Source organism: Cuculus canorus, chromosome 1 (genome assembly GCF_017976375.1).
Source record: "Cuculus canorus isolate bCucCan1 chromosome 1, bCucCan1.pri, whole genome shotgun sequence".
NCBI classification, from domain to species: Eukaryota; Metazoa; Chordata; class Aves; order Cuculiformes; family Cuculidae; genus Cuculus; species Cuculus canorus.
Window position 1 is genome coordinate 183,925,380 of NC_071401.1, and position 27,380 is coordinate 183,952,759.

At 39.6% G+C, this 27,380-nt stretch overlaps 1 protein-coding gene across 1 annotated transcript in view; it reads right to left on the reverse strand.

Moving 5' to 3' along the window:
• Positions 1–21,573, reverse strand: part of FAM3C (FAM3 metabolism regulating signaling molecule C) — a 30,770-nt gene extending 9,197 nt beyond the window's left edge. The window contains exons 1-5 of the mRNA XM_054076785.1: positions 21,440–21,573; positions 5,958–6,018; positions 4,451–4,555; positions 3,526–3,555; positions 3,000–3,123 (exon numbers count right to left, since the gene is read on the reverse strand). Coding sequence (XP_053932760.1) covers positions 3,000–3,123; positions 3,526–3,555; positions 4,451–4,555; positions 5,958–5,970 — 272 coding nt within the window. The 5' untranslated portion in view covers positions 5,971–6,018; positions 21,440–21,573. The remainder of the gene's footprint in view (positions 1–2,999; positions 3,124–3,525; positions 3,556–4,450; positions 4,556–5,957; positions 6,019–21,439) is intronic.
• Positions 21,574–27,380: the final 5,807 nt, after the last annotated feature.

Sequence of the window (27,380 nt, forward strand, 5' to 3'; positions counted from 1 at the left end):
CATTTGGAATAATAAAACTTACGGCAAGTAAAGACTAAAAACATAAATAAAAAAAAAGCTGATGAAGTTCTAAACACATTCCTTTACTTAGATACAATTTAGTGGATATTTAGTTTACCAAAAAGAGTAAGAATTTCCTTTTATTTTAACTACATAATTCTCTGTAGATAAATACCAGTCAATACCTATACTGGGGTGACTAGATTATAAAATCCACATATACATTTCAGACAAAAAATCCTGCAAATATGAACACAAAAATTACTATTTATTAAAGGAATGTAGTGTAATATTCTGCTATAAGGTTACTGCAGCACAATCATGCAAGTGGCTTAAAAGAAGTAGTAAAACTGCACAGTGAAGTTGCTGACAAAGTAGTACAGCAATATCGCCACTTCTTCTAAAAAGGCCATGAAGCAGCAACTACAGTATTTAATTTTCTGGTAAAAACAAATTACTAATTCTGGTAGATATATACTCTGGTAAAAACAGTATGTTTTTCCTAATTTGGATTATGTTCTTCCAGTATATGAGAACCAAGGCTAGAACTCAATTTCCACACCGCCAAACCCCTCTTTCACACCAAAATATTATAGAATTAAAAAGAAAAATTGATTACATGAGAGCAGTAGAGGCGCTGATAAACCAAGTGACATTCTTATGTCTAATACACAGCAAAAAAACCTGTTGTAGATATTATTGTGAAGTTATGAAAACTTGTCCCTGCTTCCCTGTTTTTGAGATATGAAGAAAAACACAAAGTAATCAGAAAAGCATTTTGCTGGAGTTCACAAAATATCACTAAAAAAAGAGCTACTGAAGAGCAAAGAAGTTCTTTCAGAGCTGAGATACTACTTTACACGCTCAAGATAACTTCTGCACTAAGTCACTAACACTACAGGCTGTAATGTGACAATTTTCTCACAGGAGGGCAGCTGTGCATCGGTTTTGTAAGTCTTCCAACAATTTACAGTCAACAAGTCATGGGAGCTTCTGAAAAAGAATTCAAATGTCTGAAGAGCAAAGCTGTAGATAAAAGTAATCAAATTTCCTGTACGGCATTTACATAAACATTGCAAGTCATCCTCAGAAAGAATTCAGAAATATTTTTGCCAAGGGAAACCAGACTTAAGACTCCCAACAGCTGAGCACTAAGGTGCACACTACTATTGAAAGAATAAAGCATTTCTTGCCAGTAACTATTTTCATCACTTTCTTCAGTGAAACATCCAGCAGAGAATTTTTTGGAGGTGGGGAGGAGGGAGAAACACTGACCCAGGAAAGAGGATAGAAAAAAAAATTTTCTTCATTAACCAGTAAGCAAGACATTAAAAAAAACCCACAATCCTGCAGTCTTGAAGGTGAAATATTACTTGCACTCCCACAAGTTTTAATCACTGAATCGCCCTAAGTCTTCACAGATATTAAGCCTCCTAGCAACCAGAATGAGAACGCAGCAAGTATTGTTAGCAGCAACAAAAATATACCATGCAGAGAGATTAGATAAGACCGTCCAAGGTCACAAAGTGAATCAATGATAAGAATGGAAAGCAGAACCTAGCAGCTTTCAGTTAGTACAGGGCAACAGTAAGCTCAGGCTCACTTTGCACATGCTTCCCAACTACACTGTGCTCCGCTGCAAACCCACTCCTACACAAGTGAGCAAGCTTGGACTCTTAGCCTCACAGAAGAACAGCTTGAAATTTGAATGGTGCTAGTGGTTCTGCTAATAACACAAAACGAAGATGCAAGCGTTTAGTTGTCAGGGAAAAAAAGCTTCATTTCAACTTCACTGCATCTTAATTGCTAAGGTTAACGCTAAAAATACTGTCTTCTCTAAGATCACGTAAGACTAAGCTTACAGATTTAATTCATAAAGTGATGAAAAATGTAAACAAATACTTTTTATTCTTATAATTATCCTATTTACTATATTACATGGTGTTATGGTGTTCACAGCGAATTTGCCACTTGCTCTAGAATTCGTTAGTACTAACTGCTGTATGTGCTATCTGAACCACTCTGTACTAACATCAAGCAGGCTGAGAAACAGCTAAACTGGAGTAGTTTAAAAGCAAATGGAAGGTAAAAGCTTTCAAGTGTGACTGATATTAAAAAAACCTTTCCTGATGATACTAACATCATGTCTTTTCTGATGTGTGATATGCAAAACTGAGTGGATAGATAATGCTATATGAAGCTGCACACTGGGTGACAGTGAGTCTGAACAACCTAAATGCAAAGATATGAAGAGCCTAAAAAGAAATATTAATATTCCTATTATGAGGTCTACCAGAAGGTATTCAGTTAAATACTCAAGGCAAAGTATTATTGATAATACTGTGTTAAAAAAACAGTTTTAGAAATACAGGACTTAAAACAAAATGGTGCTTCAGCAGTTCCCTTCTTCACTTCACAATTATTTCAAGTTTATTAACTTTAGTTACCATCAACATGATTACATAACTACTGATAAATAAAATACTATTTTCCCTTTTAAAATCACCCTTTAAAGAGAAGTGAAAAAAGCAGTCTTAGATTGGTACTATTAAAATAGTTAGTTCAAATGACAACTTGCGAAAAAAGATGATTCCACAGCACAGATTTAGCTGATCACATTCAATCAGAAGTATCAAGAGCAATTACTTTAAAATATATTTGTTCACTGAATCACTATTAGAGGCACAAGAACAAGTTACGTGGAGGCAAGTTTGCATCTGACTTGAGAAAGTCTAATTACTCCTGAAGTCTATAAACCCCAAATAAAGTGTCAGCTATCTCGCATGTATTAAAATAGCGTATATTTCTGCATTTACTGCCAAGTACTGAGTGCGTTTCATCAGAGATTAAGCTACAACGCGATATACTTTTTTCACGTGGTCAAGCCACTGGCAAAACAAAACCTTCAAAGAACCACTGAAACTACTGATTTTGCGTGCAAAGTGATTCAAGACAGCATTTGAAAGAGACACTTGGAGACAACAGGGAAAAATACTTACATATTATCTTCTACACAAATTTTAGGTCCAACTACATTTGCTGCTCCACTTGCCATTTTGAATGCAAAATGCTTTTCAGGACAAGCTTTAGAGATCCCACATTTGTATCTTGGAGGTTTTGTTGCTTTCAAATAGAAATAAAAGAGGATTTTAGAGTCAGCACCACATGTAGGCTAACAGAGAAAGATCCGTTCATTTTCTGAAGAAATTCAAGGAAAAGAGCAAAGACAAACAGTATCTCGCGTCTGCAGTTTCACAGCAGCTTACAATAATCTATGCTCCTGCAGTACCTCATTTTTCTACTGCTTTTTCTTACCCTGCTGCTTGCTCTGCCACTGTCATTAAAAGCCAAAGACAAAACAAGTGAAATGCTGCCAAAAAACAGACTTTACCAGAAATTTAGGAAAATAAGGAAAAGAAGAAAATTATTTTCTGTATGCATTTAAAGTGTAATTAAGACTCTTAACTATGAAAATTCATCAGCAAGAGCAAGTCACAACAGAAACATATGAATATGAACACTCACAGTGTGCAGCTGCATCCAGAGCTGATCTAGCTAAAACACAAAAAGAAATGTTTAGATGATTTTGCCATTAAAGTGTCATCTGCTATAAGATATCCTACAAATTAAAAACCTTTATGTATCCCTAAAGTCAGATTGGTTGAAATGAAGTATCAAGTACATATCACCATTATGTTTCTGGAAGTCTGCAGCTCAGGTGTATTTGAGCCTAAACATTTATGATTTCTTTTCTTGGGATAGGAAAAGACAAGTGATCTCATCATGCATGCTTCTACAATACACCTCTAACACTTAATGACACCTGTGACTCTTCAACAACTGGTTCAGACATCATCTCACGCTGTAGTAATATGGAGTTAAACAACACGAACCCTACCCATGTATGTAAAATTGTTCATTTGTAATGAAAAGCCCCTTTAAAGGTAACATTGGTTCAAAACAGACTGATTTTTAAGTCACATCAGCTGCCTATTCTTTTCTGTGTAGACCTGGGCACATCTGAAATGTTTTGATTACTCCACATTCAAATGTACACAGTAGTGTACCCATGCAAGCCAAAAAGCTCAACCAAAACAAATTCTAAATTTCTTAAGCAGAACAGCAGAGTGCTGATTTCCAGAAACGTAATCTGTTGCCTACTTCACTACTCCAAACTAAGACTATAAGTACCAGTGAAGAGAAAAAGCAGATAAAATCATGCATATTTGACAGGCAAAATAATTAAACTGATTAAGAGACTAGGTTAAATAGTTAATACAGAAGATAATACACACACTTTTTTATATTATGCAAGTACACCCACTAAAAATAAACACAAAATACTTAAGTGTAGGAGCCTAAGAAGGCTTAAAGCAAAATGAATACGATATTCTTGATTTTGGCTGAAGTACATTTAGTAGATATCCAGAGAAAAAAAGTCATCACTTACCAAATATGTGTCCTAAGTTTGCATCCATTTTGATTTCAAATACTTGAGATATGACATAAAACGTCAATAAAAATATTGCTACGACTACCACAAACTTTGCAGCACCTATTCAGAAGCAGAGAAAAGTTTTAAAAAATTATCTGCAAATCATAACATTGTTTACCAAAATTAACAACACAAGAAATGTGTATATTACATTAAGAGAAAATCATAAAAAAGATGACCATTTGTGGCCTCACTAAACACAAGTAATCTGCAAGAAATGGACATAATAACGTACCAGGCAAATGAGCCTGTGCATCAGGTCACTACACCAAATACAAATAAGCTTTCTCCAGCTTCATGCTTATCTGACACCACAGTACACCAACTCGGCTCAGAAGCCAGGAGAAACCACAGACTTTTCCATGGAAATCCAGCTTAGCAAACTGAACTAAACGATCTAACTGGCTGCTATCCAAAGGGGAAATTCCCACCTCCTCCAATTCCACTCCTCTTAGCCACGTGTACATGTTTTCTCACTATTCACAAACACTCCTCTTCTAAACCCTTTCCCCCTCAAATTGAGACAGCTCTGTTTTAATGGATGGCCAAGATTAGGGATCTATTCATATACCATAGCTTGGCTGCTTAGGTCAAAAGAGGTCTGGAACAGTCATTTTCTAAGAGATATAGCTGTCTTTGAAAAATTGTAGCATATTCAATTCTTTGAGATTTACTTCAGTTATACATACTGAGATTAGAAATAGTCTTTCTATCTTTAGAAATAGTGACAAATATCAGGACTAATTTCACACATGAAGAAGGTTAATGTGTGACTCCTGTAAAAGATGGTGTCATTCTCTCCTAGACGAGACAAAAGTTGCTCCTTCTGCAACATAACAGTACCATTGCTAATAAAAATGCAATGCATCAGAAACTCAAAACTGTTCAATTGCCACACAGGCTATTCTAGTTCAAGAAAATGTCTCAAGTAATATTTTCTTCTAGTGGTACATTGGCAAAGATCTTATTTTTTTACAACCACCACACCTTCTGTCAAGTAAAATTAGTTTCTCAAACCCCAGTACTACAGTAACTTACCCCTACGGAAAGACTTTCTTATAGCTTTCAAACTCCCAGTTACCTTACAAGAAGTTTCAGACACTGTATGTAACAGTACATAGCACTTTTGATTGAGGTGTGAAGCAGGCAAGAAATTTGCTTAAGACATCAATTAGCCATGTCCTTATTCCTTCATCATCTTATAGAATTAGCAGCCAAAGTACATCAGTCATGGCACCTTAATCAGTCACTGCGGATCAGCCAAAACATTTTAACCAGCTGCTCTTGCTCTTAGACCATCCCAAATTACAAAATAAGTTTCATTAAACGTCAATTAAATGGAACAGCAATGCCCATTACACCAGTTAAGTCTGTTGTAAAACTTCATCAACACAACTTGTTAATACTACCTATAGCACTTGTTTCACAAGTGACAAAAGTCTGATTTACTGAGTGTACTTACCTGCTATTCTCATGGTTAGTCTTCACCCAGCTAAAGAAACTACTGCATTAAAAATAGCCACCTAAGGAAAAAGGAAAGCACATCACTGTAATTGCAGCCAAACAAGCCCTTTTGTGATGAGTTACCTGTAAAAAAAAAAAAAAAGAAACCCAGAATACAGATTTTCTAGCCCACACCATTAAAGAAAACTGTGCTGAATACCTAATTCTTAATGTTCACAGTAAAGGGAAGAAGATTTAATATGGATTTCTGATACATTGCTTTAGTTTGTCACTCCATGAAACGAGTGCTCTGAAAAAACATTAAATTAATTCCATCAAACCGACTATGAATTCCATTCAACTTTCAACTTTTCAGTCTGCATGACAAAGTAGCGCTGTATCTAAGCAGTCTTCTATTTGCTAAAGCTATGTGGTAAAAGTCAGCAGCTTCAAAGTTCTAGTGACTTTCAAGTGCAAATTGTTATTTGGCAATATAACATAGCAAACTGCTTTGGAGAGAAAACATTTAAGCGTTTTGGCCTTTAGGATACTGTAAAAACGCATTCAATGGAACTGAAAGAAGGCTATTCTAATACTTTATTCATTACAGAAATCCAATAACACATTTGTCACTCACAGCAGCATCTAGAAGATTCACCTGATGGTCAATGTTGACAGAAGCACCAACCCTTGGAACAGAGACTATCTCAGAATAAATTGTAAACCACTGCATATGAACAAACACCACAAGAGCAACCTAAAGTTTATTCTTGAGAAGAGCTTGTGACCACAAAGGCAAAATTGGCAACAACCTACACAGACTCTGATCAAAGGCCACCACCTCCTCGTCAAGCAACTCCTTGTCCCTGAGCTATAAATCTCTTGTCCTCCGGCCTGCAGAGCCACAGCTGCTGCTGCCTCTGCATCATAGTCATGCTCAGCCACAGCTGGTCCACACTGCCCTGAGCCTGTCTTGAGTTTGCTCCTACCCCTGATTCAAGAAGTGCAGAGCAAAGACAACCACGTACAGCCACTTGGCACTCCCAGCACTGACAGGGTGTGTTTGCAAATCACACTTGCAAGCATCTTAATCTTCACTAATGAAATACTACATATCTATTGAAACAGTAATTTGTTTTACGACACTGAAGTAGTTCAAGCACGTAAAAAAAAAAAAAAAAATTAAATTAACGGAATACAGTATGCTACCTGAACTGTTCTATCTCATTTCTTCTGTTCTTATCACAAGTAAGAAAGAGCCCTCATTTACTTTAAAAGAATACACGAGGCACTCAGAAAAATAACAATCTATAATCACTACTTTCCTTCTGGATTAAAAAAAAAAAAATTCAAACCCAAACACAACTATTTCTTATTTTGCATTTTCCTCTGTAAATACTTACATTTAATATGGCAAAAGAAAAACTAATAGCATTCAGGGATTTTATTGGATCCTCTACACTAAGATTGAACTTGAAAACATGTAACCAACTATCATTCTAATCTAAGCAGCCTTCCCACAGCCTCATCACAAAAACTACAGCACCTCTAACATTCTGCAGTCCTATGCTATGTTTTTAAAACCACCAAAAACATTACCTGCAGAAATTGTTTGGAAAACTATTATTATTATACATCAGGAAATGCAAATCATTTGGAGAAAATAACCAAAACCTCCACATAGCTCTCATGGACTATGCAAGATATGAAAAATTTAGTTCAGACAAACAACCTTTTGCCTTCACTTAACTCAGTATCTACAAGTTCACTCCTTTGTGTTCCACATCTTTTTTGTCAAACACTCAATCGTAGTGCTCTACTGCTTAAAGTTTCAGAAAAAAAGGTCAGGGGAGAAACAGGAAAAAAAAAGAATAAAAAATATTTATTTTAAAATACTTATGGAGGAGAAGTAAGTATTAACAGCATTTGAAAAGCAGACAAATGTTTTTGAATGCTAGAGCTGTACAAGGAAAATCTCACAGCATTTCATGGACACAATACATCCATTATATTTATATCCACATATACTATACACATATATATCTTCTTTCCGTGAAAGGCTAATATTTATCTGTCTCAGAAAAAAAAGCAAAACACACACAACAAGAATCTGGGCAGATAAACTTTTTCAAATTCTATGAACAGAATTATTCTAAGCTCCTTTCTCCCCCATACCTGCTTTCAGAAACATCGTTAAAATAAACCCGCCATGAAGCTGGCAATGTATGCTTGCAGCCCAGAAGGCCAACCACATCCTGGGCTGCATCAAAAGAAGCGTGGCCAGCAGGTCGAAGGAAGTGATTCTGCCCCTCTATTCCTCTCTCGTGAGACCTCATCTGGAATACTGTGTCCAGTTCTGGAATCTTCAACATAAGGATATGGAGCTCTTGGATCGGGTCCAGAGGAGGGCTACAAAGATGATCAGAGGGCTGGAGCACCTTCCATACAAGGACAGGCTGAGAGAGTTGGGGTTGTTCAGCCTGGAGAAGAGAAGGCTCAGAGGAGATCTTGTAGGGACCTTCTAGCACCTGAAGAGGGCCTACAGGAAAGCTGGGGAGGGGCTATTCGTAAAGGCTTGTGGGGATAGGACCAGGCGGAATGGGTGTAAACTAGAGAGGGGCAGATTTAGACTGGACATCAGGAAGAATTTTTCCACTATGAGAGTGGTGAGGCACGGAACAGGTTGTCCAGGGAAGGTGTGGATGTGCCATCCCTGGAGCTGTTGAAGGCCAGGTTGGATGGGGCCTTGGGCAGCATGATCTAGTGGGATGTCCCTGCCCATGGCAAGGAGGTTGGAATTAGATGATCTTTAAGGTCCCTTCTAGCCCTAACGATACTATGATACTACGATAAACACCGTCTGTACTTTGAATAACCAGGAACATGTTTTAAATCGGCACTGAAAAGAAGTTTCCTCTTTCTTTTACTACAAAGACATAATGAAGACAAAATATGAAAGCACAAATATGAACAAAACCAAAAAAGCAGAAACTAAGTTAAATGACAACTGAACCTTGACTGCAGAATGCCTTTACCCCAACTCCTCCATCTAGCTGTCTCAGTGATCATTATTTGTTGCACTCAACAAGTACACAACAGGTAACAGGCATTTTTTTTAAATGAAACTGTATTGATTTAAAAAGAGAAAAAAATAGGTAAAAATGCCACAACTTGACAGACATTTCAGAAGTGATTTAGAGACTCTTTCCCTAAATTACAGCATACCAAAAAATTCTGGGGTTTGACCTAGAGAATAAATACAGGAAAGTCACAGTACAGATAAATGGTGAATAGCATTTTCAAGCTGCAAGAGAATAATTTACGAATGCCAAGTCCTTTTCTTTAAAGGATTATCTTCAAATTGTTCTTTTTAATTCAAGCCAAACCAGGAATAAAACAGGACAGCCTATGAGCCCTTATGAATGCTTGCAGACCATTGCTCTACACCTTTAGTATTAGACCTCATAATTAGAATTAGAGAAGTGATAGAAAATCTAAATCTGGTTTTATAACAGTACATATTTCAGGATCATTAAAGACAAACAAAGAAGACAGGACCACAACTGAGCTTGCTCAGACTGAGATGCACGAAACCAGTAGCAAAACCCTTCCTCTGATTGTATTAGGAATGGACTAAAAAACATCAAACACTATTTTTCTCCTCTTTAACGTAAGATTTCATCAAGCAGGGGCAGGAGAATTACAGCCTAAATGTCTAGTAATATAAAAAACCACTTTCTTACTACATAAACATAATTTATCTTTGTCACACAGTACAACAAGGCTTATTTTATCACTTACTAGTCAGTCTCGGGCAGGAGGTGCAGCCTAAAACAGGTCTATAGGGAGCCCCCCAATGAGTACAGCAAAACCCTATATAGATGTGAAGGCCAAGGAGAACATCACAAAATAGGCAACAGAAGTGACCAGGATCTACAAGTCAAAGTGAAACGGCTGTTTTTGTGAAGCTTTGCATTACATGACTGTGGAACATGGATTTTCTTCAGATTATTTTCTTAATGCAGAACCTAAGAGGTTTAGCACTCAAAGTCTAAAGCTTGCACAGTGGAAAGAAACCAAGAAATCCTTTACATGCATCATCAAGTGCCTTGAAACAAGAAGCTACCCACAGAAGAACCTAAAACTGGTACCCTCAGACGCTGGTTTTCCCCTATGTCAAAAGAAAGGAAGTTGTTATTCTCCAGGGTAGACTACTGGAAGGAGAAGTGTGGCAAATTGCAGGTTTACATCTATCATGGACAGTAAGTCAGAACAAATTCTAGTTACAATTAGCACAGTCAACTATCTATACATGGCTTGTGTATTAAGTCACATGATGAACATCACTGTGGATTTCTGCTAAACTTCCAAAATTCCTATTTGTCAAAGGAATCTTGTGCAACTCTTCATGAGGCCAGAGGAGCATGCTCTCCTTTTCCTATGATTTTGCTCTGTGCTAATGGTGCAGACAAGTCTCACAGCAACAACCTTATCTTTCAGAAAAGCCATGTGAACCTCACTACCTGCCATTGCCAACTGACTGGAGCTAGCATTGAAGAGAAAACAGTGCCAGCATTCAGACCAGTGATCTTCCAAATACAGTAAGCCATATCCACATCACGAATAAAGAGAACAAAACTACAAAGATGCTGTCTACAGGCTGGTAGAGTCAGGCCTCTTGTGAGTATCTGACGGATAATTTTCTTGTAAAACTCTGACAATGCTAACCTTCAGGTGAGCTCAGCCAGCCAGCCACACGGGTCTAGTGCGATAGTAAAATTCCAGTATGTAAAGCTGTGAAATACTTGAATAGTAAAAAACAAAGAAGGAGGGAATGCTTCGTTAAATTCACATAGCACATTCTCTCTGAATTGGCAGAGCATGATGGACTCAATGACAAAAGTCAGAGAAAAACAGCAGACAGGCAGGAAGCTTGTGCCACCATATTAGCAAGTTCAGAAATTGCTCTTTCAGCACAGCCCAGCACACTAGCTGTTCAATCCCTCAAAAAAATAGGAAGGAAAAAGGTAGACAGCTCACTGAATCAGAGAAGACAAGAAGTTACATATTATATATCCTTTGTGAACACTGGTATGCCGTTGTCCATTTCCTTGCGTGGAGTGGCATGCCTACCCGTGCAGAAAAGTGTTAATTCATTTTGGATGAAAACTAGTAGGGAGTGGATATGTGAAAAGACAGTTGGGATCTGAGGTTACTGGTTGCTTTTTTTCTACTCCACCCATCCTTGTGCATTGTATTCTGTCCCAAGGCAGGGGCAATTTCCAGATGTTGAGACTTCGAGTGCCAAAGGCATTCCAAGCAACCTCCATGACAGCCCAAAATGCTATACACAGCGCAATATAACAAAAGTAGAAGAAAAACAAAAACCAGCAGCTTATAATTAAAAAAAAAACTAAGAGAAAGGGGATCTCCCCTCACTCTGTTCCGCCTGTTGATAAACTTGTGTGGAGATGACAGGCTCAACACAAATCTGAAAATTTAGTACATACATCCAACACAGGTACTGCATGTATTTGATACATACTAAAACTTCAATCACTAAAGCAGCAGATACTTGCTTTTATAAGTGATCTGTGTCTCTTGAAGGAACCCTGCCAGATACTTCACAGAGGGAGCCTCTAACTTCATTAGGAAGACAGAAGCCTATAATCCTGCCTAGTAAAAATCATCATCATGTTTTATTAATGATATGAAGTTTCTAACACTCCAAGATTGAGTTCTTTCCACATACATGTATTAGATATGATGGTCATTAAGGAAGTTTTCTTCCTATAATCAAGACGCAAGAGGAAATTGTATTGAGAGTGAAGTAATTCATAAAATGCAAACGAACAGTTCTTATTAATACTGCCACACTGATGAAACATTGAAGTCCAGATTTCAGTCCCAAGCTGAATGCAATTTCATTGGGTGAATTCTTTATCAGCCTTGCTCAACACTCTTGCCCAGAGATGGTGCAGTGAGGGACACAAGACAGGGCATTTGTCACTTAGCCACAGCTTCTGCCCTACTTACTGTGCATGAAAGCTCTGCTCACTTGCAATGTACTTGATTACAAGAGTTTATCAAACATGACTGTAATAAATGTTTTTATGGATAATAATGAAAAATGCAGATTAGTCTCCTTCATCCCCAGGATAATAGAATTTCCATTAGCAATTTGACAGCATGTGTACATTATACTTATGAAATGGGCACATAAAAACAAGCAAAGATGAAAGGCAAGAACTTAGAAGGTCAAGATGATTTTGAAATCTGATCTTAGTTAATTAGAAAAAGGTGCCAAAACCGACAATGATATTTAACAAAACAAAGTAGTACACTTTCAAAACAGACATCAAGTAAGGTAAAACAGGCAGCAGTCATAATGAAAAGGCTTCAAGAGATTATAGCAGCACTCTAATTTTGGAGTCAACAATGTCATATTGCTGCAGAAGTATAACTGCTCATTGTGAACTCTACCAACAGGACTCCTGTATGAAACAAAAAGCAATTATTCTGCTCTGCCTAAACAAATAAAAACCACTCTGCTCTATGTACTATCCAGACTTTTAACTGAGACCTATACGTATTTTTCTCTATCTTAAAGCATAATCCCCAAATGGAAGAATCTAGATAACAATTATATGACCTAAATAAAACAAGTAAGGGCTAAAGGAATCATGTTTGCTTTGAAAGTAACTGTGAAAGCAAATAGAGAAGGAAGGGACAACCTTCCCTCTTACCTCCAAGGTGTATTTTATCATTTTTTTAAAAGCTGCTGAGATGGAACAGACAGACTGTTCTCAAAATGCACTGATTGCTGCCTAGCTATTTGTAGTCATAGTGTTGAAGGAAAACAACTTTCCAGCTATAGGTACAAACAAATATCAAAGAAGTCTGTAAATAATCACAAAAGTCTGTAAAAACACAAAAGTGGTTTTGTTAATGTAGGTAGTCTACAAGGTGCTAGTAAGTGTCCCCTTCAATATTAACCCCGTATTTCTACACTAGTACATTCAAATCTCTATGCAGATACATAATACTAAATCTGTATCCGCCTGAGATGCTTATAATCGAATTCAGAGGGAATTTAAAAGGATTGTATACTTTAAAAAATGGTCAAATAACATTATACATAGTTTTATCTGTATTTACTATCTGCTAATACGAATAGCATACCAAATACACTGTACTAGAATTAGAAAAGCATTCAAAATTACTTAGTAACAAAGGAAGAAAAAAAAAAAAGCTTGAAGGCTTGCGCTTTTATTTTTATTTCTGAGTCATGAGTAGATTAGGACAGTGTTTATTTTTTGCAGCACAAACTGCCATCCCCAATGATTAGCAGATGCATTTTTTCTTCCCGTCAGAGAAAAGCTGAAAGAAAGCCATTTTACATTTTCATACCTGGTAAAATGCAACCAGTGAAACAACATTTTGTTTAATCCAGCCTTTCTTAATAGATATTTCAGCCTGGTGTTTTCCAGCAGGTCAGAGTAGTGGTGGTTTTCTACTCAAAATTACACAGCGAATTAGACATGCCAAGGACAGCATTAGCTATTCTTATGTGAGCTCTGGTTTTAAACCAGTGGTTGTGCCAACCTGAATTATATGTATGCCATGGACCAAACAGCTGAGACAGTCAAAATAATTCCAAGTCTAAATTGGAGTAGGAGAATCTAGGCTTCCAATATGACAATCTTATTCAAATACAAGATGTATTATTTCCTTACCCAGATGATCACTCACCCTTCTGCTAGACTACGCATAGTTCTTCCACCATATTTACAAAATTCACTTAATTTGAAACTGGTGAAGGGCACACACAAAAACCAATAATATCTTCTAAAAAGTCACTACTGTAGGTCAATATTATTGTACAATCATGCATTACTTGTATCTGATGACACAGACTGCAATCCAAGCAGTTCTTCCCTACATCCATATGAATTCCTTGTGGTTATGGCTTCACAGAGGCAAAAGGTTTGTTCACACAAAAACTTACAGACTCCTAGACATGCACTTGTTTTTTTCTCGTTAGATACAAATACTACCACGAAGTACAATTATTAACTTCTCACAAAAGTGATATCACCTGAAGTGTATTCTTCCATACATGTGTAAGAGTCAGCTCGGTATTCTGAGAAGACTGAATTAGACCCCAAGTGTTTGCTTCTTAAAATGAGATTTTATTTTACCTCTATTAACTGCAAAGGAAACTCAGGTAAATTTAGCAAATAAAACAAACTTATTCCAAAATCAAAAACAGGTAATTCAGGTACTGTTCCATGCCCAACACTGCAAAAACTGCTCTACAGTTTCACTTCTAAGAAAGGAAATATATTTGAGAAGAACCATTATGCCAGAGAGTTTTGATACCTGATGTGCAAAACAAACATTTCCCAAGTGACATGTCAAAGCACTGACCATGCAAGCTTTTGCTACTGGCATCAATCCAGTATTTCAGATTAGGCAACACACAAACTCGTCAGTTTCAAACACAAAAAATTTCTCCTGAGTCCTGAGAAGCCCAAGATACTAAGGCATTCCTCCCACCGAGAATGAAACCCAATCCTCGTTCCTTTTCCAATTAAAAAAAGAAAAGAAAAAACACCAAAAAAACACCTAATACATACTTCAAAGACTCTTCCAAATACTACACAAAATTTACTGCTCCGTATATTTAAAAAATGAATTTAATTTAATGTCATATTATATGTGATAAAGTAAACTGTAACATTGCTGTTGTTGTACCTATTTAAGAGAATCTTGGCCCTGTATTTCATAGGCTTGAATAAAATCACACAGATAAAATCTTTAAGGATAAATCGCTGAATCTCATTCACCTACCTGCTTTTCCAGCTTCATCATACAAAAGTACGTAAATCTCACAATGAAGATTTAAGAGAGCTAAGTTTAACATTTTATTCTGTTAAATTATGAACAAACTGTTTTGAAACTGAAGCACTGCTGCAACTACCACCTGTTCAAAAGTTCAAAACTGCTGATTTGTTTTCTGTCATATTTCTTAAGAAACAAATTACCACCTTGATTTCACAGGCCAAAGTGTGTTCAGTCTTTCCACAACAGGAAGAATTAAATAAAGCTTTGCAATGTATTAATCTGCAAGATCACCAGATTCCACTACAAAAAACGTGTTGCCATAATCCAGCAGATGTTTCAAATGTACAACAGCTTTCCCATCTCTGTATTAATAAAGTACCAAGCCTGTTATCACACTAATCATAGAATCACAGAATAGTTAGGGTTGGAAGGGACCTTAAAGATCATCTAGTTGCAACCCAACCCATTGGCAGGGATATCCCACTAGATCAGGCTGCCCAAGACCCCACCCAACCTGGCCTTGAACACCTCCAAGGATGGGGCATCCACAGCTTCCCCGGGCAACCTGTTCCAGTGTCTCACCATTCCCATCATGAAGAAATTCTTCCTAATGCCTACTCTAAATCTGCCCATCTCCAGTTTATACCCATTCCCCCTCATACTATCACCACAAGCTTTTATGAATAGTCCCTCTCCAGCTTTCCTGTAGGCCCCCTTCAGGTAATGGGAGGTTGCTGTAAGATCTCCTCTGAGCCTTCTCTTCTCCAGGATGAACAACCCCAACTCTCTCAGCATGTCCTCCAGCACTACGATCATCTTTGTAGCCCTCCTCTGGACCTGTTCCAACAGCTCCATATGCTTCTTATATTGAAGATTCCAATCTCACTGTCAATATCATTGATAAAGTTATTAAACAGCACTGCTCCCAGTACGGACCCCTGAGGACACCACTCGTAACGGATGCTTAAGTACCATGCACCTAATCCTGCCCATAGAGCAATTCTCAATAGAGCTACCATATAAAAAGATTATGGATCTGAAGAACAATTAGCATACATATAATTACTATGACTTAATATAACCACACACACCACAAAAATGTACTGAGGCTACGGTTACAGTACATCACATTGGAGCCCATTTTAAATAAAGTTATCAAGCAAGTAGAATAAGAAAGGAATATTGCAAATACGTCCTCTCTAGGTCCAAGTTTGCTGCAGGAAGACCGGTCTGCTCCTCTGCACTGCTATTCTCCTCAAGCAAAACTAGACTCTAGTTAGCAGCTTTAAGATGTCAGAATGAGATCATCATCTTATGACTGAGATCCATTTACAACACAGACTATCACATTGACCTCAACACAGAGCTGCACACCAAGATCACAGGCACAGCAAAGCATGTAGCTCCTACACACTGTGCAAGGCAGAGAGGATCAAGGTTACTGATAGCAGCAAGGCATCTCACAACATGCTGTTGCCAAAAAAATTACTTTGATACTACCAAGTATTTAAGCTTCTTTAACAGAAGTTCAGCATGTGCTGAGGCTGCACGTTGAGGAGTTTTAACCTTTGCTCAGGAGCAAGCTGATCTCACCAGGAAGCTGGGATGTGCCTCTGGGGAAAGTACTCCCAGGCGACAACTACTGCTCAGAGCACTGTTGGTCTCTCTCTCTCCCCCTCCTCTTTAAGGGATATAGAAACCCCTACTCCACCATAGTGTCTTCTCATCCACTCATCTCCCAGGTGAGACAGCGCTTGGCTTTAGCCTTTTACAGGATAGAAAGAGTGATACGGGCTGAGGGAAGCACTCTGCAGAGAAAAAACATCATGCATTAGCTCAGGGGGAGAAGAAGCAACAGCAACACAGCAAGCCCAGACCACAGAGAGGCCACACTATGCCTACAAGACACTGAGAGTTGGGATCGCATTGCAGATACAGTCACAGCTTTTGAAGTGGAAGATGCTAAGAAACGGAGAGTAAGTCAGCCAGTTGCATGATCTTTTATTTTAACAGCTCTAAAGTGACTCACTTCTTCCTGCTGAAGACAGAGACAAAAATTGCAGTCTCTAGATTCCTGGCTAGGGGCAGCCTTCCAGCAACCAGTACCATACAAATATGCCATACCCAAGAAGAATTAATTTCACAGCAAAAAAAAAAAATATCCCAAGGGTTATGTATTCTTTTTATATTTGTAGGTATACATATACTTTGCATACTTTAGTACTTACTTAACAACTGGTACACACCCCACTAACTAAAATCCAACATAGCCATCTTCTATCCTTTCAGACTCAAAAAAAAAATATCTAAGGATCATCACAGGTGGGGAAAAAATAAAGTAACGTAGGATAGCAAGTTACTGCACATCATCATCTATGGAAATATTTGCCACATTAAGTACACACACTAATTTGAAGAACAGCATCCCTCTGTGACAGAAGGGTGCCTACCACATTGAGCTTTCCACTGAGCTACTGAGCTGACATGAAGAGGCTGACATGCAATCACTCTATGGCTGTAACAACTCCTGATGTCATGACTCTCTGGATCATGTTGTTTTAAAAATATTCACTAATTTACTACAGGAATTCCTGTAATAAATTGCTGGCTGAATCCATTCAAACGCAGCTCCAAAACCATTCAGGTGTCACTGATGTTCAGCTGGCCAGCAAGCAAATAGCCATGGCAGTTCTCTCAACCACCTCACCGCGGTACTTGCAAGAATATCTGGGCTGATTCAAAAGCAGAAATAAGTGTCTGGAAGCAGGTGAGCAGCTTTCTAGCAGTGGTAGTATTAGCTCATACCAGCTTAAATGTATGAAATGATGACTCAACTGACTGTTGATACCCCAAACATAAGAAAAAAGCACCTTTGCTACTAGGAGATGGTTAGTTTCTCCTTAGATAAAAGGAAACTAGAGAGAGGGTGGGAAAAGGGAAGGAAGTCAGCCAGTCACAAGAAGAAAGCAAGTCTTATGAAGAGGGGAGACTGTGTCATCTGTTCTGACATTAAGTAGGATTTTAGCTACCTTTTTTTTGTACAAATAAACACACTGTGCAGCTTTCTGCTATTAAAACTGACTCAACAGGAGTGCACATTAAACTCAGGGCAGAGTTTACTCTAGCAGCTCTCTCCATCCCAACAGTCTTTCAAAGATTCTTCCCCCTCCCACAAAGACTCCTCCATATCCTCTCAGCTTTTTCCAGCTCTTGTTGGAGCTCAGTGCCAAGTTGCACTTCCAACTGCAAATGAAGATATAAACTATTTTTGTATCATAAAATTATGGTACTGTATACGTGGAGCAAAAATAGTTATTCTTTTGGAATTACTATCAGTAATTCCCTGTGAAAATTTAAGTGTGACTGGATTTTAAGAAGCCTCAGTAAAATACTACTATTCTCATCGATTACACGTGCTACTGAATAGGGATAAGCTTTTTAAATTTGTGGATAATATCAAGATACAGGCAGATTCATACAAATAGAAGAGCAGAATTAGCATAACAAAATATCCAGAAAAATATTTTTTCTATTAAAAAAAATCGTAAAACCCTCTCAGAACGCTTACAACAAAGAAAAAAATGAAGAAGCTATGCTTGGATTCATGGTTAGACACGGCATTTTAGACAATGAAGTAGGAAGCCAGGAACACCTATTTACAGGTTACAGATGCTTTAACACCCATTCAAGTTTAAAATTCTGCTGCTAAGAAAGAAGGCTTCAAGCAGCAATACCAGTTTAAAGATATTTCCTCATCAGGGCTCTTACTTGTCGCTGGGCCTTAGGGCTGTATCGAAACATGATAATTTGTGAGATAGGTGAGCTCACCTGCCACGTTGTTCCAGCCCTACTCACCATTTTTACAGCCCAGGCCACATAAATTTGCTTACTAAGGAAAGTAACCAGTATCCAGTAAAAGAGAATTAATATAATTTCTGCCAGATTAGCAGATGTCTTATGAGTTTTGGGAAGCAAAGCACAGCAGCATCAGGATGCTCAGCCATCACATGAAGTCTCATGATTAGACTGCAAGACTTCTGACACTATTGCAGATTGCTTTTCCCCTAAAGTAATCCTGCAAATTTATAGACAGTCTTGGTTTCATATCAGTGCAAGACATCCCAAAGCGATCATTCTGAACTGTGAAGCAATTACTGCAATTCCAGATCTGTTGACAGCAAAGCAATTGTCACACGGTTGTGCAACCAGCCGCTGGCAGAGAAAAAACCCAGGTTTACAGTAATTACATCTTAAATTTTAAACTTCCTCAGCAGATTTTAGTGAAAAACGGAACATATATCACTTATATTAGGGCTCACGGAGACAGTGATCACTGATACAAGTGTTAAGTGTTGCAGCCCTTACGCTCCCATGTCAATCCTCTGACTTCACTGGGACTGTATAAAAGCCAGAACCTAAGTTCTACTTGAATAACAACCACTTTCTCAACAATTTAAATCGCAAGGAGCAAGTTCTCCGTGTTTGTCACGGTTGCATCTTAAGGACACCTAATCTTCGGCAATAATCTGTAAGCAAATGGGTATTTTTTTGCAACTTGCATAGTACTGTTGCATCTTGTGATCTTACAGCAAAAAAACCCAATCCATTTCCCATATTTTATGCTAATAATATGAACAAACCCAGAAACTATGCATTCAGTAGTAACAGTTCATTTTTTGAAGTACTACCTTGCCGAAGTGTCAATAAATTCTCAAACTCTTTCTATATCATCACCCTTCTCTTAAAGAGCCTATAAAATTCTCATTAAGCAGGGAGCTCATATTCCCCGAAGCACTTAAGCGGCACCTGGAGAGGCCAGGCATTAACTTGTGGGAAGCGAGTGGCCAGGGCTGTGAGGAAGAGAAGGAAACAATGGCCTCGACAAACCAAGTGCCTCCTCCATCCCGAAGTGATCAGACGTTCTTACACGATGTTAAATACCCAGCCATTATCCTGTGAAGAGCCTACCTGCGGGCTTACAGCAAGTTACAAAACCTGTTTTGCCACATAGACAATTGCGCAAACCAATAGATGAAAAAGATTTCCTCATACTCAAAAGAATCCCTGAGGGAGAATATGTGCTAATGAAGGCATTCACACCTTGATTAGTTTTGCAGGCTTTAAAAAAAGCAGGACTGTTGTGCACAGTCATTAACCAGCCATTTTTGTTTGGTTTCGTTTGCTTCCCCCCCTCCCCAAATAATTTTCCGCTTAGCTTAAAGAAAATATTTTGTTAAAAGAAGAGTACCACCCAGGTAGGTTCACCAGCAAAGAACCACCACGGCCTCTAAGCTTGCGTGGCCTTCCAGGGCACACATAATAGTATGAAGAATACCTGATGCATGCAGAGAGCTTTACAAAAGTCCGAAGTTATTACTTCATCATTTAGCCTCTTTTAAACGTAAAAAAAATGGAAACATCAAGAAATCCGGTGAATTACACAGCCCCTCGGCAACTCAGGAAAAAATGTAACTTAAGGTATGGTAATATGAAATTTAATTGAGCTGGTTTGTATGTTTAATTATCATCTAATATAAATCTATCTTGTATCGAGAGATAATACGCAGACAACCTCTAGACACGGATGAATAACCTGAAAGGATAAACACTTACTTAAGAGTTGCAAGAATTTGTTGATATGCTTAATTGTCTTGTAAGATGTGGCTGGTTTGGGTCAGGAGACAACCTAAAGGAAGTCTCCAGACATGGTTGGATAACCTAAAAAAAATAAACACTCGAGGACTCCACACGGTTCTCTAACTAGTAGATATACTTACTGCTTTTGTAAGATAGGATGCCTTTTTTAAAAAGGCATCCGATTCAGCGTTGAATTGTAAAATCATAGAATAGTTTGGGCTGGAAGGGACCTTAAAGATCTTTCAGTTCCACCCCTCCTGCCATGGGCAGGGACACCTCCCACTAGATCAGGCTGCCCAAGGCCCCATCCAACCTGGCCTCGAACACCTCCAGGGATGGGGCAGCCACAGCTTTCCTGGACAACCTGTGCCAGTGCCTCACCACTCTCATGGTGAAGAAATTCCTCCTTATGTTTAGTATAAATCTGCCCCTCTCCGGTTTATACCCATTGCCCCTGGTCCTATCACTACAAGCCTTTATAAATTACTGCCTTTGCTTCAAAGACTTTGTCCTTTTCAATATTTTACCAGTGAATAAGCGTTTCTTACAGTAGCATTTACCTACGAAAAAAAAAAAACCCAAACCATAGAATTACTCTATTTTTTCCTACTTCACCAACTCGGAGGCCAGAAACGCAAGAAACGCGTAGAGTTTCGACAAGGAGCACAAGGCAGACCTGGACGCACACTCTCCTTATCACAGCCGCTTTCTGAAGCAACACCAAGTTTAAGCCAAACAAGAGTCGAACCTCGTAACCCCTCCGCCAACAAACGCCCGAGCTCCGCGGCTCCACCGAGAACCGACCCAACGAAAAGCAGCGCCGCTTCGCTTCCCCCGCGACGAGCCCCCGTGTCGGCTGCCCCGCTCCGCCAGCCGGAGCCGCCGCCTCCTCCCGCACCCACCGCGGCACCGGCGGGAGGAGGGAGAGGAGACCCCCGCCTCGCCCCTCCCGCGGCAGCGCCCGACCGGGAGGCGAAGCCGGCAGCGCCGCGCCCCGCGCAGAACGCCCGTCCCTACCCGGTGTGTGCGGGTCCCGGCGCGGCTGCCCCGACCCGCGCGACGGAGCAGGAAGCCCGGCGGAGCCGCCGCGCAGGCAAAGCAGAGCGCGGAGGCGGCGCGCCCGCCCCCTGCTGGTGGCGGACCGGGACGGCGGCTCCGCCCCGCGGCCGCGGCTCCTCCTCCCCCCGCCCGCCCCGCTCCCGCCCGCCCGCCGCGGGGGCTGCTACCCGCCCCGCTGCTCACGGCGTGCTGCCGTGCGGCCCGGGCTCGAAGGGCTGAGAGTTGCGGGGCTGCGCACAGCCAGCCTGGTGCCCGGGGCGGGAGGAGGCTTAGATTCAGAATGGCTTGGGTTGGAAGGGACGTTAAAGATCACCCAGTTCCAACCCCCTGCCATGGGCAGGGACACCTCCCACTGGGTCAGGCTGCCCAAGGCCCCATCCAACCTGGCCTCGAACACCTCCAGGGATGAGGCAGCCACAACTTCCCTGGACAACCTGTGCCAGTGTCTCACCATTCTCATGGTGAAGAAATTCCTCCTTATGTTTAGTGTAAATATGCCCCTCTTCGGTTTATAGCCATTGCCCCATGTCCTGTCACTACAAGCCTTCATAAACAGTCCCTCCCCAGCTTTCTTGTAGCCCCTTCAGGTACTAGAAGGTCGCTATAAGATCTCCTCTCAGCCTTCTCCACGCCGAATAATCCCAACTCTCTCAGCCTGTCCTTGTATGGGAGGTGCTCCAGCACTCCAATCATCTTTGTAGCTCTCCTCTGGACCCGTTCCAACAGCTCCACAGCCTTCTTATGCTGAGGATTTCAGAACTGGTCACAATGCTCCAGATAAGGTCTCAAAGAGAGGAATAGAGGGGCAGAATCACTTCCCTCGATCTGCTGGCCACACTTCTTTTGATGGAGCCCAGGATGTGGTTGGCCTGCTGGGCTGCGAGCACACATTGCCAGCTCATGTTCAGCTTATCAGTCAGCACCCCAAGTCCTCCGCAGGGCTACTCTCAATCACATCATCCCCCATCCTGTATTGAAACCACAGATTGCTCCAACCTGGATGAGGGACCTTGCACTTCGCCCTGTTGAGCCTTCCACTGGATCACGTTGTTCAAAGCCTCATCCGAACTGGCCTTGGAACACCTCCAGGGATGGGGCACCTACGACTTCCCTGGGCAACCTGTTCCAGTGCCTCGCCATCCTCATGGTACAAAATTTCTTCCTAATATCTAATCTAAATCTCCCCTCTTTCAGCTTAAAACCGGTACCCCTTGTCCTATCACGACACTCCCTGATAAAGAGCCCCTTCCCATCTTTCCTATAGGCTCAGTCTGAAACATTTATGCTTGTCCCACTGTGTAGAAGAGGGTTTCTGTTGGTCTGACTCCCTCAGCTGGACTATTGGTTGGGTGGGAACAGAAAGTGCTGGGGCAGCAGGCAGGCAGATTCAGTGAATTCTACTATTGTCAAACCACAAAGACAGTATTTTTACAAGACTGGTGTGGCACTTAGCAGAGAACAAAGCCACAGCTAAAATATGGGGCATATCACACATCATCAAAGTCAGGCAGAGAAAAGGAAGTTTCTGTATCTTATTTTAACCATGTCTGGGCAACGGCTCTTTCTTGTAATGAGTTTAAAATAGCATACTTTGATACCAGCTGCTTCTTGGTAGAGGATGGTTATTTAAACATCAGTCAAGCAATTTTTCAATGAATTCTGACAGCACGTTGAAGTTTCAAGCACACTGTAATCTCAAAATGAGCAAAGAAATCCCAGTGGGAGCATCAGTCAAGAAATTAAGGACTTTATGGCTTTTAATTCCAAATGGTGACCTAGATGTATCTAGTTGACAGTTATTTCAGTGCTTAATATATAAAATTTCACCGTGTTCCGCTGATTACTTATTAGGCAACACTGTATACATAACAGACTTCTAGGGTCAGTATGCTAAAGGAGGCTGGTTCCTCTGATAAGCAAATGTTTGCAATAGAAACAAACATTTTAGAAAAGATTACATAAGTAGCAATATCAAATTATTAGAAGGACTAATAATACTATCTGCACAATAACCAGCACCTCAGAATACATCTGTATCAAAGTCAAAGAAATAAATGAAACCTGAGAGTGGCCGCGATTAAATCCTATTGAAGGTTTACCTGGCTGAAAGGGTGCTACAACATATGCAGAGTGTAGTAACAGTTCCCTGGAAATTTGGCAGCTGGCAGGAGCCCAAAGAAGAGGGTGTATGCCAGCCCGTGCAGCATCTCAATAAGTCTCCAAGTTCCTCTTTTCCTTTTTTATTTTTTCTAATTATCCTTATAACTTTTCCTCTTTTCTCATTTCATCATTTGTCATTTGCCTTGTAATGACATGTCTATGGCCATTAAGTAGAGGTCTTCCATAAGAAGTACAAATAATATCTGTACCTAGAAGAGTTTATACTCCTTTTTTATTATGGTCTGAGATGAATTGACTGGTTTTGCTGCTGTAGATTAAGAAATTCAGTATGGAATATAATGCATTTCATACTCATATATGTACTGAATGTTTCATCATGATGTAAAACATTCTAAATTTACAATTTTAAAATCCAAAGTGTTTATATTTATTTCAAACACCAAAACAATAAAATAGCTTGCTTTTATCATTAAACTTTTAGACTCTAAGAAAAACATACACTGTAGCTATCTAGTTTGCAGACATCAGAAACAAGTGTCTTAGGAATTTGGGTACATCAGACCTGATCAAAGATGACCTTTTTGGTCTTACTTGCATTTTTGACTCTTTTCTATACTAATCTTTTTAGCATTTGACCTGACCTTGCATTCGCCTCTCTCTCATAACTACTGATTTTAACTAAGTGAAATTGTAGCACTGCATTATGGTTTGGGTTTGGGTTTTTTTTTTTTAAGAAAATGGAAACTTTCACTTGATGTAATTACAAGAAAGCTGAATGTGAGATGTGCCTTATTTAGTATCCTAGGACTAACGGGGATAAATGAAAACAAGGTAAAATACAGAAGCAAAACATTTCAGGTGCCTTATTGTTAGGCTGTTGATTATTGTCTCTGGCAATAGACGTTCTGCTGATAATTTATCAGTCTTGATTCTCATTTCTGGAATCAAAGCAATTCCTGCTGGCTTTTTAAGAGTACTTCTTTTCAGTAAGTCTAAGCTTCATGCCTGTATGCTATAAACTAGCCCTTCTGCCGTAGCAGATCTTTCCGTGGAGGTTTCAATAAGCCAGCCTCATACTGCTGGCAGAGACTCAGCTCTCTAAAGCTTGCAAAATCAGTGTGCATAAACATGACTTTTCTCAACACAGTAGCACAATCATAGGAAACATTTACCTTTGCATTTGATAGGATCAGTATCATGGTGGTGTTTTAAGTAAAATGCAAAGCCAACGCCATCTTTTAAATGTTATACAGAAAAAAAAAAAAGGAAAAAAGAAAAGAAAATAGGAGAGAAATTACTTAGAGAATGCTCCAGGCAGTTTGCCTTGAATCAATAGGAAAAAAGTGATTTTCACCAATTTGTGAGTCACTTAGCTATAAATAGAAACTAAAATGTGTAAGCACAGCATGAAGCCCACTCCTCTCTCCTCTCCTGACTCTTCCAAATGGGCAAGAACATGTATGGAAAAGTCTTCTGTAGAACAACATTTTGTTATCTTTCTTGCTGATGTCATCAAGTTTATACAAAGAGTAGGAATGTGTATCTGAAAGAGAACATATTATTTAGTGATTGTCCTATGATGTAGTAGGTATTTAAAATAGATTCCTTCTCATTTTTCTTCATTTCTTGCCCTGGTGTTATTAGAAGTTAATTTGCAAGCTGCCAAAATATAGGTCTCCAAAATGAGAAGTCTGAGTAACAACAGATATAGAAGTAATCAAAAAATCCAAGTCCAGAGGATAGATTTGAACACCTCCAAACTCTCTTTGTCACTGATGTACTGATCCTGATCAATATGTCACAGATATCTCCTTTTTCTATAACGTCAAAATAAACTCCAGGCCCAAGCATTTCCATACTTGGGAGATTTGGGGTTTCCCTTTTTTTTAGGTTTCTTTTTATTTAAAGTTAAGTGCATGTGATTATAAAAGCAAATCTGTATGTAGTTGAGCAAAATTCCACTAGAATCAGTATAATTGCTATTGCTAAAATAATTCACATTTCAACCACAGGGTTTCTTGTTCCGTTGTCCCCTCTGCGAGTTCATCTAGTACTGTTTAACTCTTAGAGACTAACAATAGTAGAGACCAGTGTCTTACGTAAATTATGTGTTCAGGGTAGGTTAAAGGAAGCTCTATAATCTTGTTTGTTAAAGTACCTTGAATGTTACATATCCTTGTATATGATGTCCTATTAACTTCTTAGGAGATATAATGGGATTTCTTTTTTGTGAAATCAGACTATTTGGTAAGGGCAGGGTATTCTGTCACTTAGAAGAAGTGGAAAGTGGTAATTTTCTTTTTATTTTCTTTTCATACGGGACTCATCAATATTTGTCTTTACATCTGATACTTAGGTACTAGTGCAGATGCAGTGAAATATTGCTGTCTTGAAGTCTTATAAGTAATGTGTAATGAGCTGGAGAGTGACACGGAATCTGCATGTGGTGATAAAGAGCAAATGGCAATCTTTTGCGAAACCTCTAATCTGTGGATGTGGAGCTCTGATGGTTCCCACATATGACATTATTGAATCTAAGCAGTCTTCTAAAGAGCTTTAGAAGTCCTAAAAATCAGTGCTTCGGTGTTAGGTGGGGAGCATCTGAAGAACACTTCCAACTGAGATTCTACCCATTTAGATCAAGGACAAGGATCACTGGCTGGAAACTTTGGATGCCCCGAGACAGACACACTACAGATAATATTGTTCGTGTCGCACTGTGAAAGGTCACGGGCACCACTCTGAATATCTTGCAGTAGCCTGAGAGCTCTTCTTTTCTACACAATGAAGCACCTCTGACTACAGCTCTTCCTCATAGGAAGCATATAAATCTTACGTCCAAGTTTATTAATGCTTCATTTCAGCAAGATATTGTTCCTGACCTATAAGTTCTGAACTAAGTCGTACCTTTCCCAAGGCAGAGCTCCATGCATCACTGCTGCTCTCTCACAAAAAGGGCATATCCTTCTCTCCCTCCCAGCCTGTCCTTGCTAAATCCTCTATATACCTCCATTGTACCACACCTATTGTGTAAGCTATCCCACAACTTCACTGCAATCCCAATGAGATATTGTAGCCTTGCAACTGCATCCAGACCTCTAATTTCTCCTGATGGTTCTCCATGCTGCATGCATTAATGTACAAACACTTCAGATGGACACTCAGCCGTGCTGATTTCCCAGAAATTGCATAAGAGCTTTCCCCATAGTGCCCTAGTGTAGCCACTTCCTTCTTGATGTGCGTTTGCTTAAGTCAACCTGTTTCACCCTGTTCTGTCAATTACACAACACCTGTATCACCCCACACATTTCCTTGCCAAACTAGTCCACCCCTTCCTTACTTGATTGTAGATCATCAGTTCCCTCCCTTGTCATTTCTAGTTTAAAGCTCTCCTCACCACATTGGCATTTAGCAGAGTTGCTTTTACCCCACTTTGTCAGGTGGATCCTCTTTCAACCTTCGTATAGGGTCCTATAATCATAAACCCCAAAATACCGTTATTGATGCCAGCTGTCTGACAGTGGCTGGTGATCTGCAGTATCTTTCCACTCCTCCCAAAGCCCTTCTTTTCATTTGTCTGTCAGGATCAAGCTGAAAACCACTTGGGAGACTATGTCCTTGACTCTCACCACTAGAGCCATACAGTTATGCCTGGTATGCTCACGGCTTCTGCTGGGACTATCATTACTACCCATGTGAAAGAGCAGAAGAACTTAACGTTCTAAAGGCCCACAAGTCTCAAAACAGGGTTTCTTCAATATCTGAGATACAAGCCCCA